At 37.9% G+C, this 20366-nt stretch overlaps 1 protein-coding gene across 2 annotated transcripts in view; it reads left to right on the top strand.

The window, feature by feature from the left end:
- The window catches only part of tenm3 (teneurin transmembrane protein 3), a 284146-nt gene that overhangs the window by 69977 nt on the left and 193803 nt on the right, over nucleotides 1-20366 (top strand). For both annotated transcript variants that reach the window (XM_067404649.1, XM_067404648.1), the window contains exon 3: nucleotides 5578-5856. In XM_067404649.1, the coding sequence (XP_067260750.1) occupies nucleotides 5578-5856 (279 nt within the window). The remainder of the gene's footprint in view (nucleotides 1-5577; nucleotides 5857-20366) is intronic.

Below are 20366 nucleotides of genomic sequence, written 5' to 3' on the forward strand. Positions count from 1 at the left end.
GCACTGTGTGTTTGTGTGCCCTTAACGTAAGTGTTGTGTTAAGCTGAAGGTCAGCCTAGCTGTTATCAGTCACTGGAGTGCTAGAGGCTCTGTCTGTTGAGTGTGTTTATTTTAGAAAGCACAGGAAGTGACACCAGATTACAGCAGGGGGTAAAGGAGCAGCCTGCCTCCAACCATTATGCAGGGTAGCCCACTCTATCACAGAGAGAGGGAGAGAGAGCAAAGGCGCTCACAGATGTAGTGCAGACACCGTTGAGCTCTTGAGAGACTGCACTCCGGCCTCAACACGGTCTTCAACACTCTCCCCATAATCACCCTGTCGCAGACGTCACCTAACCCAGTCTCAAGCCCTAACCTTGGCACGCAACAGCGTTCGTCATGAAACTAATTCCTCCCGTGTGATATATTTTTAGCCTTTAGACCATTGCAAAAAAGCTATACCTAGATAATTAATTTGTGGAATAGAAAGGACCAGGCAGGCGAACTGAAATTGTTAATTAGCCATTACACAACAATGGCAGATTGGAATTACTGAGATCTGAAATAATGTAGCCTTGCTGGGAAGTGCTGCCGTTCAGTTCCATTACAAAGTTCCATAAAGGTCATTACCAGTTCATTGATTGCTTTCAAACTCAAATTAACACTTCATAAATATTTGAGCAGAAAAGCCATAATTGCTCAATTATCTTATCCTGTACAATTTCATCTACACTAATTGGTGTTCATTTGGAATTTATATGATTTTAATTGAACTTCGGTGGAACCCCGATTATTTCTGTAGTTAATAGCCCTTATTAATTCCTGTTAATGCAGGGGATCAATGGTTTTCTTTTTCATTTCATCCCTTTTTTATCGCCATCCTAATAAAATGTGCCACATGAAATTCTGTGGCTTCAAATAATTGTAGTCACTCACACGTGAAAACTTTTTTAGGTTTAATTTTTAATATTATCAGATATATTTAGACTATTTACCTCAGAATGCTTTTCATCCTTTGCATGAGAGATATGATTTATTTGATTTAATCAAATTAATTTAATTGATTTGATTTAGCCAAGATAAATTGTTGTTGTTTTTTTTCACTTTTGTCCCTTTACTTTTTTTTTTTTTTTAACAAAGAAATGCATTTAAAACATTTTGAAATCATTTGAAAATGTTATGCTGCGTCCTTTGAAGAGTCGTAACCATTAAAACTTACAAGGATCTGCTTGCAAACGACTAAATAAATGATCCGTTTAAAGACCAATATATTTCTGCAATATATGGTCTTAGTAACTGTGAGGAAGGTTTTTTTTTTTTTTTTTTCTCTGGCAATGCGGTTTTTCAGGCCTCAGTGTTTTTGGAGCCGTGCACACCTATCACCATGGCAGATAAGCTCCCTCCATGGAATGCAGTCTGCTCCACAGACTAATTCTACAGAATACAGAGTTTGGAAATCATTGGATCCAGACAAAAAGAACGGGAAATGAATTATAAGTTGTAGCGGCTGCTAAGTTGAAAGTCCTTTCACATTGTTTAATGTGAAGATACATGTGAAAGTTTAATGAACTGTAAATTAATCTGTTTTATTATTTTTAAATGACATGGATTGATTTGTGTAATGTTTTAGTTGTTTATTTTTATTTTCCTCTTTAAAAGTTTTTTTTTTTTCCTTTGTTTATGGCAAGCATGTGTTTTAAATTATTAATTCTTATATTTATTATAATTATATGTACAACATATTTATTTATTATATTTAATTTGTAGACATTGTTAAAAATGTACTGCATTGTTTTAAATATTTTAGCCCAGTAACACATTATTTGTTACTTTTTCCTTTATTTATTTATTTTTTATGTATTTATTTATTTATTTTTCCTTTTTATTTTCTTTATTTTTTAGTACATAATCAGTATCCACTTTTTTGTTTTTTGAATTTATTTTAGCATCATTTTGTAAGTTATTTTTATTTGTAGAATGGAAATATTTCAGTTTTTAAAATGATTTTTCAATAATCTATAAAATATATTTATATTTTGATGATGATGTTTATTAATTATCAAATCAGTATCAGCATTATGAATTAAATTAGTATTATATAATATTAAATGAGTATATATTCATATTTCTAATCGTATATTCTAATATTTTTTGTTTGACCATTTTTTCTGAATATTTTTTTAAAAATCTGAATCTCAACATGTAGCAGTCAATCTTCTGCTGTTTTTTTTTTTTTTTTTTTTTTTTTTATAGCGGTAGTCATCTTGCCTTTGAAGTCAGATATTAACACCCTAGAGACATTTCTGAAATCATCATCCAGATTTAAAGTGCTAAAAGTACCAGTCTGACTGCTAACACACTATGGCATGATGAAGCTGTCTGCTTGTCTGTGCCACATTTCCCCTTACTGTCTCTATTTGTGTGTTTCTGCCTGTCACCTTCAAGCTCAATCATTTCACTGCAAAAGTAATTACATTTTAATTGAGAAATTATCTAATGATTGGACATCTGAAGACAGCAGCATGCTGGAACCATTTTTTTTTTTTTTTTTTAATTCTATCACCTCCATAAATGATGCAAAATACAGTCTTACTATAAATAATATGACAGTTTTGACTACAGAAATTCAGATATATATTGTGATTCTGGCTGTGCCAACTTGACATGGATATAAATAATCCTTCATTTTAGTAGCATTGTTTCCTTAGTTTGAGACTTTGCACAGCCCAAGAGAGTCAGTTCATTAAAATGTTTTTTAAAGAGCGTGTAAACGGCTGTTTAGACATGTTACCGCGGTGTTCCCTCTCATGGATAATTGCTGCCGTTTATCTGTATCCTTCCAAAATACATGTAGAAGGTGCACAGAGAAAACATCATCAGTCTCACTGTGAAACATTTTTCAAGCTCATTTTCAAGCTCACTTAGCACAACTAGGGCTGCCAGGGAACATACGTGGTGCTACAGGATAACAATTTGTCAAGTGACTGCCCGTTCTCTGCAAAAAGAGTTTGTATCTGTATTTTAAAAAATATATAAACAAAAACAGGAGTAGGAATTAATATCTTGTAGTGACACTCTCATGTTTGTCTACATTTCAATTTCTGTTATCCTTTATATTTTGAGTTGTAGCCTTGAATTGTTATCCACATTTTTTTGTCCTTGTTGCAGTGCCGCCTAGGACATTTATTTATTTATTCATTTATTTGCTTTCATGGGGTGAGCTAGTATACATGTCATAGTCATTCAGCAGAGAGAAATTCTGGTAACTTGGGTTTATATCTGTGGTTCCAAAAACCGATAAGAACTCACATTTGCAGTACATCGTGAGTCTTCAGGGAATAGACTGCTAAGTCTGCGGATATTTGACTGTCTGATGAGACTTGATAGTCTCTTTGTTCCACACATATGGTGTGTGTGTGTGTGTGTGTGTGTGTGTGTGTGTGTGTGTGTGTGTGTGTGTGTGTGTGTGTGTGTGTGTGTGTGTGTGTGTGTGTGTGTGTGTGTGTGTGTGTGTGTGTGTGTGTGTGTGTGTGTATGTGTGTGTGTATGTGTGTGTTTACAGAAGCTTTCCTTTCTGTCTGGCTTTTGGGTCAGTTGATACAATCTCCAAAGCCAAAAAAAGAGACCAAAAAAAAAAAAAGAAGAAGAAGAAGATAAATTGCACTATCAATTTACACCTTTATGTTTCTTTTCTTTTCCCCTTTCTTTAGAGCTGTGGATCTTTTCATTGCTCAATACTCCCCAAATGGCTCCCCAGTTGCCAGCAAGGCCCATTTACCTGTCAGCTTGTGTTTTACCAACACTCTATGGGCTGTTCCCACCCCACAGAACAGGCCAACAAAGCATACCTGAGCCGCCCCCCCCCAACACACACACACACATACATGTGAAAGATACCACTCTGTTCTTACAATGAGAACTACTTCACATGACGTTCAACCTGTGCATGATATTGAGCCCTCTTAGGCTTTCCCTAGTCCCTCTAATGAGAAAAAATATTTTTCAATGCACATAAACTTACTGTGTGTGTGTGTGTGTGTGTGTGTGTGTGTGTGTGTGTGTGTGTGTGTGTGTGTGTGTGTGTGTGTGTGTGTGTGTGTGTGTGTGTGTGTGTGTGTGTGTGTGTGCGTGTGTGCGTGCGTGTGTGCGTATGTGTGTGCGCGCAATAAGGGATCTTCTAGTGTCCAGGGAATTAGAGAATTCTAGTTTATTTGTCATTCTCTTGATACTATAAGTGCACATGGCAGAAGTAATCGCAGAAAACAGAAGTCAGACTTCAAAATAGAACATTAAATGGGTTCTTTTTAGTGTCTCTTTGATTGATTGTTTCCTTTGTTTAACTAGGGCATGTGGAAATTGTCTCAGAGTGTTTGTAATGGTTCCTGCATTATAAGAGTGTGTGTTTGTGTTTTTTGTTTATCTTTGCAATTTATTACAATTATTTATAGGTGATATAGATAAATATGAATGTATTGTCAGGTTGCATCTTATTATTATTATCAATTATTATTTTTTATAATTTTTTGTTTCGGTAACACTTTAGAATAGGGAACACATATAAACTATCAACTATGACTTTTCCCTCAATAAACTCCTAATTTACTGCTTATTAATAGGTAATAATATAGTTGTTACGTTTAGGTAGGATTAAGAATCTAGAATATGGTCATGCAGAATGGCATTAATATGTGCTTATAAAGTACTAATAAATATAAATATAATAAATATGCTAGTAATATGCATGCTAAAAAGCAACTAGTTAAAATACCCTAAAATAAAGTGTTACCTTTGTTTCTTATGTTTTATTTATTTTGATATACTCACAGTACTGTTTAAAAGTTTGAGGTTGGTAAGATTTTTTAAATGGTTTTAAAATAAGTCTCTTATACTCACCAACGCTGCATTTATTTAATCAAAATTACAGTTAAAAAAAATGTTATATTGTGAAATATTATTACAGTTTTAACTGTTTTGTATTTCATTATATTTTAAACTTTTTTTCTTTTTTTTCTTTTTCTTTTCTTTTGAAGCTGAATTTTCTTTCTTTCGGCTACTTTTCCGTGCTACGCGATCCTTCAGAAATCATTCTAATATACTGATATGCTGCTCAAGAAACATTTCTATTATGAATATTGAAAACAGTTTTTGCTGCTAAATATTTTTGTGGGAAACACCATATTTTTTCCCCCAGAATTTGTTTGATGAAAAACAAAATGTTCAAAATAAAAGCATTTATTTGAAATAGAAACCGTTTGTAACATTATAAATGTATTTATTGTCACTTGTAAACAATTTGATGAATGCTGAAGAAAAGTATTAATTACTTTAAAAACATTTGATGTATAACATGGACACATATCTTTGCATTTTACTTTAATCAACATCTGATATACAAGCAAAATAACTGTAATTCATACATAGCAGTTAAACTTGTATATTGAATTGCAATTCTTAAAAATGGTACCATTCAGCTGACTTTTTTTTTTTTTCTTTTTTTTTTTTTTTTGTATCTCTACTAAGCCCATGTGTTTTATTCACATTTGGCACTTGCAAAGAAGATGCTCAAGGGTTTTTTTTTTTGTTACATTTTTCTTACAGGACAGAACTTTAACCTGAGGCAGCTGGGAATATGTGAACCAGCCACGCGCCGTGGCCTGGCCTTCTGCGCAGAGATGGGCCTCCCCCACCGCGGCTACTCTGTTGGCGCAGGCTCAGACGTGGACACTGAGAACGAGGGGGTGATGTCACCGGAACGTGCCATGCGCCTCTGGGGCAGGGGTGTGAAGTCTGGCCGGAACTCATGCTTGTCCAGCCGCTCAAACTCAGCCCTGACCCTGACTGACACAGAGCACGAGAACAAATCAGACAGTGAGAACGGTGAGTGGAGCCACACAAGGGCCACGTTCAGCCTTTTAGTACAGATTCAACTAGCTCAAAACTGATGATTAAAAAAAAAAAAAAAAAAAAAAAAACATGTTTTCTTTCCTCTACCATGCTGGAAAATCCAGCTTAAAGGGATAGTTCACCCAAAAATGAAAATTCTGTCATCATTTACTCACCCTCAAGTTGTATGTACAGCAGAACAAAGACATGTATAGAAGTTTGGAACAATTTGAGGGTGAGTAAATGATGACAGAATTTTCATTTTTGGGTGAACTTTGTGTTTTTGGACATGATAACTGGATTTTAGCTGGTCTGAGATGGTCATTAGTTAGTGCAAGCTGGTAGACTTTCTTGCACCAATCTTCCATGGAAGATTAAGGTGCTCAATCTTGTTTTGGAAAAATTGTATATTGGATTTTCAAAGGCCAGCTTGAACCTGCTAGAAATTAGGTATCAAGTTCCAAAACTTGAGATGGAGTGTCCTACATAGAGGATCCTATAAAAGGAAATATTTATCGATCATGCACACTTCTCTTGCACCACATTAGCATTATCACACTCTTTTGACTTTTATCATGACCGGCCAAGTCAGAGTCAATAGCAAGCAGAATAAATTCAATACATCCACAACTCTCTTTCTCTTTATACCCATACCACTGCTTCTGCGGCCCTGAGGGGACCCTCCAGCGGCCCAATCAAAGGTCTGTCTTTGTATGGGGCGCTAGGAGACCTTACCTAGCCATCGTTGGAATGCTCCTCTCGCATGAACGAACACACACAATGGCTGGTTAACAGGCCCCAGCGGTTTGAAGTGCAAATTTGATCATGCTTGAAACCTGGAGAAGTGATGGGAGCGACGATCTCTCTCTCTCTCTCTCTCTCTCTCTCTCTCTCTCTCTCTCTCTCTCTCTCTCTCTTTCCTTCTTTTTCTTTGGTGCCGTCGTTCATTCCCACAAAGCAGCTGTGATGCTTCAAAGAATGCTCAGGTGACAGGCTTCCTCTGGGCCTCCCCGCCACACTTCCGCTGCCACTCTCCCAGAGCGGGGCCTCAGCGGGGGGGAGATGTCATCACGCCCTCACATGCTTTTTTGATTATATTTTTATTCACACTAAAATCCCTCAGATTTGTTTCTTGTTGTTCCTTTCAGGTCCAATTGAGAATGAAGTGGAGGAGGTTTTTTTTTTTTTTTTTTTTTTTCATGAATTGAATTGAGAATTAAAGCTGCTGACAGTGAGGTATAGGACAGCCATTTTGAAGGAAAGGGAGAAAACGAAGCAAACGAAGAGCTAAATCATTCATTATCTTCCTATGCACACACTCTGCTGTCACTTATTCTCATTTATTAATATTCCTTAGACTAACAGGTGTTGTGTGCAAATAACCTTTACGAAGACCTTATCTAATCACTTTCATTAACACCTTTTGGCTTAATTAAGGAAAGCAAAACGCTGAGTGTGTAAGATTGTTATATTTGCTTCCATTATGAGATGAATGTGTGAGGCAACTCTCATATCTCTGATGGCCAGCGCAATGAACGCAGTCCTCCGATGGGAGCTTATTTTACATATTTTATATTCACTTTCATTAATGTAGTTAATATTTGGGAAAGGAGCCCTGTATGTATGTATGTATGTATGTATCTCAGATGCACATTGAAATTAAGAGAATAAATTTGACTCTAGTTGATTCCAATAGAGTTTAATGTTCAATACTTTAACCCAGTGGTTATCAACCAGGGGGCCAGAGCCCCAGAAAACTTCCAAGAGGGTCTTAAGATGACCTAAAAAAATTATTTAATGTAAAACAAAACTACTAAAATGTCATCCAAGATGTCCATGTCTTTCTTTCTTCAGTTGAACAGAAATTAAGGTTTTTGATGAAAACATTCCAGGATTATTCTCCTTATAGTGGGACTTCAACGGACCCCAAAGTGCAGCCTCAAAGGGCTTTAAACGATACCAGACGAGGAATAAGGGTCTTATCTAGAGAAACGATTGGTCATTTTCTGGAAAAAAATAAAATGTATATGCTTTATAAACACAAATGCTCGCCTTGCAAGTGCTTTTGCCAGACCGCCTTCTGTATTCTTCAAAATGTTTACACTGTATGTCTTACACCTTCCCTATTCAGCTTATGGAACTAATGCGGCGCCAGTTCTATTTTTTTCCGTAATTTGAATACAGAAGGCATTCTGGCGGAAGCTAGATATTTTTTTATACAAACGCATCGCTTCGCTTCAGAAGGCCTTTATAAATCCCCCGGAGCCTTGTGGAGTACATTTATGATGGATGGATGTGGATAGAAGCTTTTTCTTCAGCTCACACTGTGGGTCCCGTTCACTGCCATTACAAAGCTCAGATGTGTCTGGATATTTATTCATATTTCTTTGATTATGTTCATCAGAAAGAAGAAAGTCATATACACATAGGATGGCTTGAGGGTGAGTAAAGCTTTGGTTAATTTTCAAATGAAAGTGAACTTATCCTTTAAGGGATGTAGAATAAGGTCGTGCATAATAAGGCATTAATATGTGCTTCATAAGAACTAATAAACAACCAATATACTAGAAATATGCATGCTAATAACTAGTTAATAACTAATAACTAGTTAAAAGTGAGAATTGAACCCTAAAAGAAAGTGTTACCAAAAATGCATAGCACACAATATATGCATAGCACAAAAAAAAAACATTTAACTATTTTTTCTTATTGCATAAAATAGAAACTTTGTTATAATTGTTATTATTATTATTATTATTATTTATTTTTTTTTACTGAGCTTGTCTTCACCTTGAAGGATGCATGTGAAACAGTATCTTGTATAATGCAGCATAATTGACTATTTTTTACAACAGCCTATCATATTTTAAAATGCCTCCTCCATAGGGCAGATCACTAGTTTTTGGAACATAACTTTGTTGTTTCTGTTCTTGGTTTGTTTCACTTCACTCCATTACAAGATCTTTGGGATTAACTTCAGCTACCGTTTCCCTCCAATTCGGTGCCTCTTGACATGAATGTTGAAAAAAGCTTTCTCCAGCCATACCAAAAGATTTCCTGTTTACATGTGCCTGGCGTCACCATGGAAGAAAGTGTGTCCAAATGATTGACACACTGTTTGGCTTTTTTCGGCCTCTTTCCCGGCTCCCTTCTCTACCGAATTCAAGATGGAGCCATTTTTAGCTTTCATGGTTTTTCTGCTTGTCGCCTCAGAGCTTTATTGTGTTTGTGCGGATGGGCCGTCGGCCCTAGCGACACTGCCTTTTGACTTCAAACGCTGTAGAGGTTAATTCCATTTGGGAGAAAAAGCGGGATTTGTCAACCAGAAGCTGAGAGTGGAAGTGAAAGAGGTGTGTGTAGCTCTGTCAGACACGGTTCTAGTGAAAGGATCTCGATTCTGGTCCCACATTTCCAAGTTCACCCTTAAACTCTATTAGAAAGTACACTGAGAGAGAGACGCCTCTCACAGAGACACTCTCGGTTCAGCATAGAGAGCAGTCGCTCTGCCTGCTCTCACTCTTTGGACTTAATATCCTGTAATGGAGAAGGGGTCGGGAGAAACACCTGAGCACAATGTGTTCCGCTGCAGCAGAAAAGACGAGAGAGGAAAGGAGAGGGCGACTAAGAGATGGCCGCTAACAAAGGAGAGATATTTTGTCCTTCGTCTCCAGGGGACATTTGAGCCAGGGATGCGCTTCACCGCATGCCCACCCGTGTCTCCCTCTTCCTGGGTCACTGCACACCTGCTCACTCCCCCAGAGGGAGAGAATGAAAGGAGAGAGAAGGCACACAAACACACACTTCAGTCTTCACACTAAGGCAAAGAATTTTTTATTTTTATTTTGTATGTGTATTTTTAAGTGTATTTTCATGATTTATATATATATATATATATATATATATACAGTACAGTGTGACTTCCTGGACTACTTCCATTTTTTCAAAGAAAAAACTTTCCATTCCATTTAGGTTTAAGAGAGAGAGGTTCCTACTATTGAAGTGTAAGGGGAGGTCACTAATTACTTGCCTCTTTAGGCTATATCGTTCAAAAGATTTGATCAAAAATACAATAAAAATACATATTAGAAATATTAATACAATTTAAATATAACTGTTTTTAATTTCAATACATTTTAATGTGTAATTTATTCCTGTGATCCTACAGAAATTGTTCTACTTTGCTGATCTGGTTCTTAAGAAACATTTTTTCTTAAACATTGCTGCTTTTTTCTTCAATTTTTTTTTTTTTGTGGAAACTGTTACATATTTTACAAAATTCTCTAATGAATATAAAGTTCAAAAGAACAGCATTTATTTGATTTTTTTTTTTTCATTGTAAAAGTCTTTACTGTCTTTTTTTAAGCAAATGAATGCCTCAAAAATATTACTTTTCTTAAAAAAAAATACTGCCCCCAAACATTTGATTAGTTGTGTTTCCCTAGTAAAAAAAATAAAAATAAATAAATAAATAAATAAATATGCCAAAATCTATTAAAATACATTTATTTCATACTTCAAGTCCATTAACATATTTATTGCTATATCACTTAAGACTTACTGATATAAAAGTGTAATTAAACTTTATTTGTAGTATTTCTTTATTGCAAAATGCACATCTCTTAATATTATGCCTAAAAATTGTTTTAATATCACTGTTAATAAGAAATGTATGATCTTTGTATAATATCAGTCTTTAAATGCAATATATTTAAAGTGTACCTGAAGCATATGTGCAATAGTTCCACTTTCGCACAATCAAATATACTTAAGTATATCTTTTGTTGGACCTCAGCTCTACATTTGCACAATTAAAGTACATTAAATACAAAAATAATTTGTTCCAATATATCATACTTTAAGTACAGTTTAGTATGCCAAAAATACCAATTGCATGGTATTTTTATTTAGCACAAGAATATGTAATATATAATATATAAGAATATATAATCATCCCTCTTACTGTATCCAGTAATTAAAAACTCAAAAAATCATGGTAAAAACTATGGGAACCATATAATTTAAAAACACTTTATAAAAAAGTAAGTACATTTTTTGTATCCGGCATCATCGTGATTTCCAATTAAATAATCAATATTTAAAACTACAATACAACTTGTCTTTAGATCCAACAGAAAATATTGTGCCATTTGCAGCCATCTTGCCATCACATGACACCTGCTCCTCTGTCAGGATCTGTTTTTGGTTTTGAGCTTGTTTGAAGCTTCTCTCTCTCTCACACACACACACACACACACATCTGCGCACTACAGGGGTTCAGGGAAAAAGGGTTAGAGAAGGGGGGAGAGCCTTGACTACAGGAGAAAGAACCGAAGACCTCAACTGACTATTCGAGGTCTCGTTAGCACCGCTCCCTGACTGAGGTTTTAATGTGCCTCCGTTTTGATTCAGGTTGTTTCATTATTTTGGGGGGGCTTTAATCAAAAATTGCACAGCAGATATGAGAGAGCTTGCCCTGCTGTGAGCAAGGAAGCAGTTGTGCTGCCATTAGTCCATGTACACGGCTGAGGGAGAGAAAGTTCCAGAACTAGCTTCTAAACTCGCCCCATTTTTTAAGAGCCTGTGAAGCTACATCAAAGGATTTGACAGGAGAGGAGCAGGAACTTCTCCATCCTGACACTTTTTTTCTGACTGGAATGCCTCACTTGAACGCTCACAGAGACCCATTTGGTTTGGGTCAAGAGCTTGCATTCCGTGTGTGTGTCTGGCTTGTAAATCCACCAAATTTTCTCAGCAGTGGTGACCAGCGGTCAAGCCAGATTTATCGTGGCAGGACAGTCTCAAGCACTCTTTTCTATTACTTGCATTGCCATATGCACCGGTAGTCTGTGGCGCTGTTTTGCTGAATCATCAGAGGTGATAGAGACCTCAGGGAGTGATTTTCTGCTTGGTGGAATGAAGAGTCCACCACCTCTCCTTATGTTTTATATAAAGAGGGTCATAGACGTCAGCTTAATAAGATTAAGAAAAATGTGTCAACAATAATGCAAATCCTGTAAATATCTTAACCGGCTTAGTCAGTCTGGCATGGTAGTTCAGGGTACAGAAATTCCTTCTTAGAGGCTGCCTGGCTCTAGGTGTGAACACACACACACACACACACACACACACAAACATTACAGTATGCAAAATTGTGTACTGTTAATAAGCATCATAGCCAAACAAGCTTGAACATTCTGCAATTTAAAAACACACTCATCTAATTACTTCAGGAAACTCTACAAAAGTGCTTAATAAGCAATGAGAACTAAAGCCTTTTATCTTAGGAGTAACTTAATGTGTCTAATATATGTAGTTTAGTGCAGCCTGCTTCCTCTTTACCAGGCTAAAGCTTTTTCAGACAGGACCACTTTAATTGGACGTGTGATTAAATGGGTTATAAAGAGATAAATATGTTCAAGAAGTCTGTTGCACAACTATGCTTTAACAATAACCAGGTGCTGAATATATCTGCAGAGAGAAAAATATTCAGAGCTTGAGTGCGGAAAAAGGCCAAGTGTGTTTTATATTATAAAATGAGTTACTTATATAAGGGTTATGACATTCATGTTGTGGCAGAGTGTGAGTACATATTGAAAAGCAATGCTGTTGTTGTTTCTTTCAGTTTAAAGTGCTCTGGAATTGTGTGGGCCACCCTAGCTTTTGTTCTCTGGTCTTTGCCAAAGATATTGATATCAGTGTTTTAGCTAAGAGATCTGGCACAGGAAGATACAGGGTAATGGCGATGGGAACGGGCTGTTGGGAAGATTACAGCAGAAAGGAACGTCATTGCGCAACGATTGCACCACCAATAACCAAGCCAGACCGCTGATGTGCGTGGCACATAAATTAGCCTTGCAGACCTGTGAAACAGCATGGTGTTCATAGAAGCATGACGATTGTTTACACTCGAACATCAACATAATTTGATAGGGACAGGTGATTTCGTCAGAAAACCATGAAAGAAATGTGCATGCCACAAAAATGATACAAAGATGCTAATTGGATAAATGTCAATGTAATGTAAACAAAGATATGTCTTTCTTTTTCTTTTTTAAATATTTAGGAAATATTTACATATTAGTTTATGAATATAGCAAAAATATTAGAAAGATTAGGAATCAAATTATAGCACTATATAGCAGCACTAGAGTCGCCTCTGATACTAGTTTCAGAGATAAGTTGAAGTAGCATATTTTAGTACTGCTTTTATGTGGCATTATATTTTAAATCTGCTATGTGAACACACCTTCTGAAAACAAAGCTTCACATAGTCCACTCATGTCTTCCAGCATCCCAGTTTTGTCCCCTCAGGGCACATTTCCTGCAGTGTTCCAGTTGTTTAGCAAGCCAGCAGTAGTAGACACATTTTTGGAAAACAAACTTTTGCCTTCGGGCCTGAAACTCACTACGATCTATCCAGTGGTAGAGGTAGCTGTTCCTTAACTGGTCTGAAAGAAAAAAGAAAAAGAAAAAAATCATGAAAGAAAAAGAAAACAACAAAAAAGACATGAAAGAATGCCTACAGTTTGATTTCATCCCATGCCATGGCTGAATGGCCACGGTTTCGTGGCATCTCCGGAGGCTAAACCGAGACGCATTGTTTTCCCGTGAGGGTCATGAACTCAACTCGGCAGTGTAACAACAGCGTGTGTGTCTGTTTTGTAAGAAGGATGAGCTATCAGCAGCTCACTCAAACACCCTTATCGCTCACATAACAGAGAGTGTGTTTACTTAGAAACACTGCACTTCCTAAGGGCCCTGTGGCTGCAATTTCTATGTGTGTGTGTTTTTCTGGTAGTTGGAATAGTTACTATAGTAAACATATTTAATATGTGACTTGCACACACAAGAAGCATGCTAACATGTACTTAAAAAAAAGGGGGGGTTATATAATGTAGAATAGAAATGTCATCTCAGTGCTCGTGGTCCATATTCAGTTTAATTAATGGCTTGTCCTCTACTCATGTCAAGTCTGTCATTACCACACACCTCATTATCTCAAGGTCCTCACACATAGTGACTGTTAAAATGCAAATATTTACATATATTTCACCACCTGATCAGCCACTGAAACAAAATGGTCAGTTTTAATAAAAATAATGTCATGCTCTAAAGGAAATTGCTACCATGGTGGCAATTTTTGGTGGCTGGAAAAATCAGTACGCTACATAGAAATTAATGGTCTCTACTCTGGAATGGGAAAATAAAAAGTCTATTCGTGAGTTTATTAAAATACTTTAATCAGTCAGTAAGGAGGTATTTTGATTATTATTTTTTTTTTTTTTCAAATGTGACTGGATTTCACTTTTTTTTTCCTTTCATGACTGATTAAAAGTCATATTGCAAACACTTTTGCTCTTTATTCCTCTGTTTTTATCTCACATATGTCTAGTGAATTTGTTTACAGGGATCATACGCAATAACATTCTGCATTATGTGTAGATAAATATATTTAAACCAATTCTATAATGTATATGTATAGATATATACAACGATGAGACAAAATATTTTGACCTCCTGCCTAATATGTTCTTGGTCCTTCACGTGCTCTACAAAGACCTTCCTGAAGGTGTCCTGTGGAATCTGGCACTAAGCAGATCCTTCATGTGCTGAGTTGGGTTGAGATCTGGGATTTGGAGGGCAGTACAACACCTTGAACTCATCATGTTCCTCAAACCATTCATTCCTGAACAATGTGTGCAGTGTGGCAATCCACTTCCAACAAGGAACATCATTGTCATGAAGGGGTGTAGCTGGACTGTAACAATGTTTAGGTAGGTGGCACGTGTCAAATTTACATCCAAATGAATAACCGGACCAATGGTTTCCCAGAAGGGCATCACACTCCCTCCACCATCCCACAGTGCATTCTGGTGCCATCACTTCCCTTGGTAAACGGTGCACACATACATGGCCATCCATGTGATGTAAAAAAGGAAACGACACTCATCGGACTAGGTGACCTTCGTCCACTGCTCCAAGGTCCAGTTCCGACACTCGATTACTCATCGTAGGAGCTTTCGACGGTCGACAGGAGTCATCTTAGGCACACTGATTGGTCTATAGCAGCCCCATTCATAGCAGAGTGTGATGCACTGTGTATTGTAACACATTCCTCCCATTAAATTTTGTGTGACTTGGGCCACAGAAAAACCTTCTGTTGGCTCGGACCAGACAGGATAGCCTTTCGCTGGCCTTCTGCATCGATGAGTCTTGGGCGCCCAACACCCTGTCGCCGGTTTGTGGTTTGTCCGTCCTTGCACTAAGCCCTGCCATTCCAGAGATACTCTGACCCAGTCGCCTTGCCATAACAATTTGGCCCTTGTCAAAGTAGCACAGATCTTTATTCCTGCCCATTTCTCTTGCATCCAACACTACATATGGAAACTGATTGTTTGCTAACCTCTAATCTATGATAAACAATATTTGCCTCACCTGTGATTAGATTAAATAATGTTTTGGCTCATCAGTGTATATATTATATTAAACATACATACGCATAAAAGATTAGTTAAAAATCACATCTATTTATTATATTATATTATATTCCTTTTTATATAGCTTTTACCTATAGAGCATGGATGCCTGCTCTGAATATAAAATATGTGGCCCGTCAAAAATAACTATCACATACCCAAGCACTTGTTCTCTATTTCCTGCTCTCTTGGGTACAAGACACACACACACATAACTGACCCATATGGGTTCAGTTTAAACACAGAGCTAATACAATGTAAAACACACAGTTACCTACAGCTCTTACTGAGAATAGACCTGTGCAGCAGAGGGTTACTTCAAAGACATTACAATCAGTGGGAGAAACAGCAGTCCACATCATTCTGCAGTTTCACATCCATGCGGCTCACAATACAACCCTCCATGTAGATTCAGCATTGTGCTGGAGATGTTTTCTTTCTTTCTTTCTTTCTTTCTTTCTTTCTTTCTTTCTTTCTTTCTTTCTTTCTTTCTTTCTTTCTTTCTTTCTTTCTTTCTTTCTTTCTTTCTTTCTCAGAAACACTCAGAAAAATTCATTATTTGGACCACAAGTTGATTCTTGAGAACAGACGTAGCACGGGAAGGAAATAGGGATAAATGTGGACAGGTTAAAGGTCTTATGTCAGGAAACATCAAGTCAACTGTTCAATCAGCATAGTGATTGATAGTCCTGATTAAGCATAGTATATCCTTTTTTCTGTTTTTCTCTATTGCATAGCTTGCATAGTTTTACTGCATAGTATGGCATGTGTTAACCCTGTATTAGAAGCATTTAGAGTGTAAATAGATGGCACTTTAAGTTGTTGTCCCTCATTGTGTTTTCAACAGGACTTGCGGATGTGCAAACTAATCTCCATACACTGTATACATAGCAGCATTGGCTGATAGAGTGAGGGCTCTTATCTCAGTAAGCCTGGCGTGAACGAGAAGCAGCTGTGTTCTGTTAGCACAAGAGTGTAGACCACTCAGACTGGCGTACGACCCTTCTCGTCCCCCTCGTTTGCACCCCCCAGACTGGACAGATTATAAGCAGACCTTGCTAGAAGCTTTAAGCCAACCCTGGACACTGATAAAAGCTCCAGTTGTCTCTTTTCTGTCCAGTGGTAGCGTCGTATAACTCTCTGGTCATTCCATCAGAGCGGACCGAATCCAGTTTGGACCCCAAACAAGTCCCTGATGCCCCGGGACCGGAAACCTGCCTTACTGCCACCAGCCTGGCTTTCTGGCTCGCAGTAAAAAAAAATGTGTCATTTCCTTTTCCCCGACACCTGGAGGTAAAAAAAAAAAGAGTGGTGATCTGGGTAAAGTTAATTGCTGCTCGTAAACAGAGTTTGAAACGAGCGCCATTATGGCAGGGATGTTATGAAGCAGCGCTGGCAGCGTAAAGGCATTAACTGTGCTTTGTTACACTAGCACACCGTCATTAAAGAGCACTCTCTCCACAGTGGCACTCTGCAGAGCCGGGCTTTGATTGACAGAGTGACAGTTTCACGAGCCGTGAGTGAGAGCTGCGCACAATAGGCCATGTTAAACCAGACTGTGTAATCGAACATTAACAAGGCACTTTTATTCCACCCTACCCTGACGTTTGACATCAGCCTGCACGCTGGACTCTGTTCGGAAATCTTGAGATGGTTATTCAGATCAGTTCAAATATTAGAATTTGGATATGGCAGCTTTTCATCACCACTCTGAGTATTTGAACAGAGTGTGTATCTTGTGAGGTTTTGCCCTTGTGAATTGAGTGCAGCAGAGGAGTGTATTTCCCTCTGTGCTCCCAAATCGCACTCTCAAATTCGAACATCGAGTTTCCAGCCTGAGGACTTCACCAAAAAGTGGTGCTGTGCCCTTCCGGTGTTCGCAGAAGAGGTTGATGATGTCAGCACTGGAGGGGACGTCTAAAAGGGATAAGGAGAGATGGAGAAAGATGGCGAGATGGAGAAAGAGAAAAAGCTTCTAGCCATCTGTGCAAAGTATGAGCTTCCTTGCAGTAGTCCAGCAGATAAGCGCAATGGAAAATGCCAGAAGGTTTCATTTACAATGTATTTTTGCGCAATTGCATTCTTATGCATGCTGATTAGGGTTAATGCTGAAGTGGCTCGATGTCAGATTTTGGTTAGCGTGAAAAAATGCAGATATGCAAATGCTCTGGACTCTAACAAAATTACAGAAAAAGACAGGAAACGAGTAATCTGATCTTTAAATTCTGTGTTTCTGTATGTGAGTTTCTGCGCTATGCCTCATATATAAAGAATTTCATGCCATATATGAAATCTCACGTGCCTGAACTTGAAAGCTGTTTAAACTCTTGTCTGCTGGTTGATTTTGCCTTAGCAACATCGTAAGCAGAAGCCACTCATGGAGAACCAGTACATAGCAATGAATCAATAGCTTACAAATCGCTTGGGGGGATGTGGTGCCATATTTCACAATCAGCAAAAGCTAACAATGCACCTCTAAAGCCCAGATGATATGTGCTGCTCTGTTCAAGTCGTAAGAGAGGGCAAATGTAAAACAGAACAGAGCGATAGACAGAACCACCCATCACTGTGGCACATTGTTTTAAAAGTTCAGCACCATGCTTAACTCATTTCTGTTACAATCTAGCTGTGGTTGTCATTCTCTGGAGACACTTCTGTGATTTTTTCCTTCTTCATTTCAGTCGCATTTCAGTCTCTATGGCACAAATTCATTAAACATTTTGCGGTGTGCAGTAGTTTAGTGCAAAGACCTACACTAACCACTTGTAATCCATTTAAACAGATGATACATTTGTAAGAATAGCACTGTGATGTTTAAATTTGATAATTGTTTTGTTTTGTTTTTTGTTTCTTTTTGTTTTGAGTTTTGTTTTGTTTTTTGTTTTGTTTTGTTTTGTTTTGTTTTGTTTTGTTTTGTTTTGTTTCGTTTCGTTTCGTTTCGTTTTGTTTTGTTTCGTTTGCTGTTTTTTGTTTTGTTTTTCTCCAGTGCAGACAAACAGTGTCTGTCTGGGTAATATTGTTATTGGCTAGGTATCAGTTTTCTGTCAAATCCTAAGAGGAATGCTCAGTAAAAGTGCAGATTTACTGTGTCTGTCCTTGCGTTTAGGTAATGATGTGAGCACTTCAGTAGTCTGGAAACTTTTACTGGCATGAGTTTCCCTCCTTCTCTCTCTGTTAGCCATTAGCCAGGAGTCCAGCAAACCTTCTACACCTTATTTAATTACCACGCTTACCAAGACATAATTTAATTACAAAATGTGGTGTAATTGCTGATGAAAGCCTGTCTAAATGTGTGTCTCTTTTCTCCCCCCACTGCCCACTGTTAAGATCAATTGAGTTTTATAGGTCACCTGGGACATTAATTTTTTGGATGGCCGGCAATCATCCTTTTTAATGATACTCAGAAAAGGCCCTCTCAATTAGCCTGTCTGTCCGAACAAAGAAATCATTCACAGCTTCTTGGAGAAGGGGGAGGGTGAAAAAGGGAGAATCTGGGAAATTGCAAAAAGTATGTGAGAAAAGGGGGAAAGAGTCCAAGGAAGATTAATCAGGCTACACATTACTAAATGAGCCACCGAGATTGTGTTACGCATGGGGATGAAGGAAAATCATATTGTATGTGTCCAGAAATGAGAAAATAGTGCACTTCATATCACACTGATGACTTAATTATAACCAAAGTAATGTAAATGTCTCAATGCCCGTTTGTTTGCTTGTCCCAGAAATATTTAGATTAAGCTGACAAATAAACAATAGCGAACTGATATGCAAACTGATGCCCTCCGATGACAGCTGCCTCCCAGTGGTGAGGATGAAGACAGGTGAAAGACACTGCGGTAGCCTTCAGCAGAGTCATTTGAAGCGATTTGAGGTCTTCTCTTACGCATAATAAATGCATATAAAAAACAAGGGTGTCTTGTTTGTTTTTGTTTATTTTTAATTAATCCTCCTTCTACTCAAAGTGGCTATCATACCAGTTCTCATAATTCTTCCAGGAAAGAAAGCTTACTGTTTCCCCCTGCTGATGTAAGGGATTACATTTTTAGAGTCATCTCAGGATGAGAGAAACATTTGCCACTTTGTTGTTTTTCGTAATCTCCTAAGGTCAAGAAACCTTTATTTATTAGTCTCTCTAATGCCTGTTATATTTTGGGATGTGTTTTGCTTGTCGTTTTTAGGTAATTCATCCATTAGGCCAATGCCTGCATCCACTGGCCAAGCTAGAGGTCATTGAGAGACGCTTTACCAGCAGTGTGTCAGAGAGAAACCCAAGGGAATTCTGCCTTAACACATCCCAGAGCTGCTTGTCTACAGCCTTTACAGATACATGCACACATTCCTCTTCAAAGTCCAAGGCCTGCATTTCCTCAAAGAGTACAAAGGAATATGGGAAATGTGGCATGAGCGAGAGGCTTTTTTTAATTCATTTTTTTTTGGAGACCAGGCCGATTCTTCACTGCTTGAATGCGCGAAGGGTCACTGAGCTGACTGAGTGCTTCAAGGACACAAACTCCCTCTATTCCTCTCTCGCTCTGTCTTTGTCCCCTGTGTGGCACTGTATGAGCGACAGCCCCAGAGGCCTGTGGGATATGTATGGAGTCAGTTGTTTGGAGCAGAGGAGCTCTCTAGTGAGTCAGAGACACTCGCTGACATGTGACACGAGGTGACAGACCAGTACATTGCTCACACCAAGAGAGAAAAAGAGAGAGATAGGGAAGTGAATGATGGGGGGAAAGGAGGAGTGCTGAGCCACAGACTGGATAGAGGCTAGACAGCACAGATAAAAAAATTATAAATAAGAAAAATCTGAGGAGATGAAAGAGAAGGTAAAGACACTGTAGTGTGCCGACTCATGTGATGTATTAACTGTTCCTGTTCCCAGAGGCGCCATTCCACAGTCCCGCTGTAGTATCTGCTGAGAAGGAGAAAAGCCAGATATTTCTGCCTCATCCCCTTGAGATTTTGCTATCGCTTCACATCGACTTCCCTCTATATCATTTTATCCATCCATCTATGTGTCCTTTCACC

Source organism: Chanodichthys erythropterus, chromosome 12, assembly GCF_024489055.1.
Source record: "Chanodichthys erythropterus isolate Z2021 chromosome 12, ASM2448905v1, whole genome shotgun sequence".
NCBI classification, from domain to species: Eukaryota; Metazoa; Chordata; class Actinopteri; order Cypriniformes; family Xenocyprididae; genus Chanodichthys; species Chanodichthys erythropterus.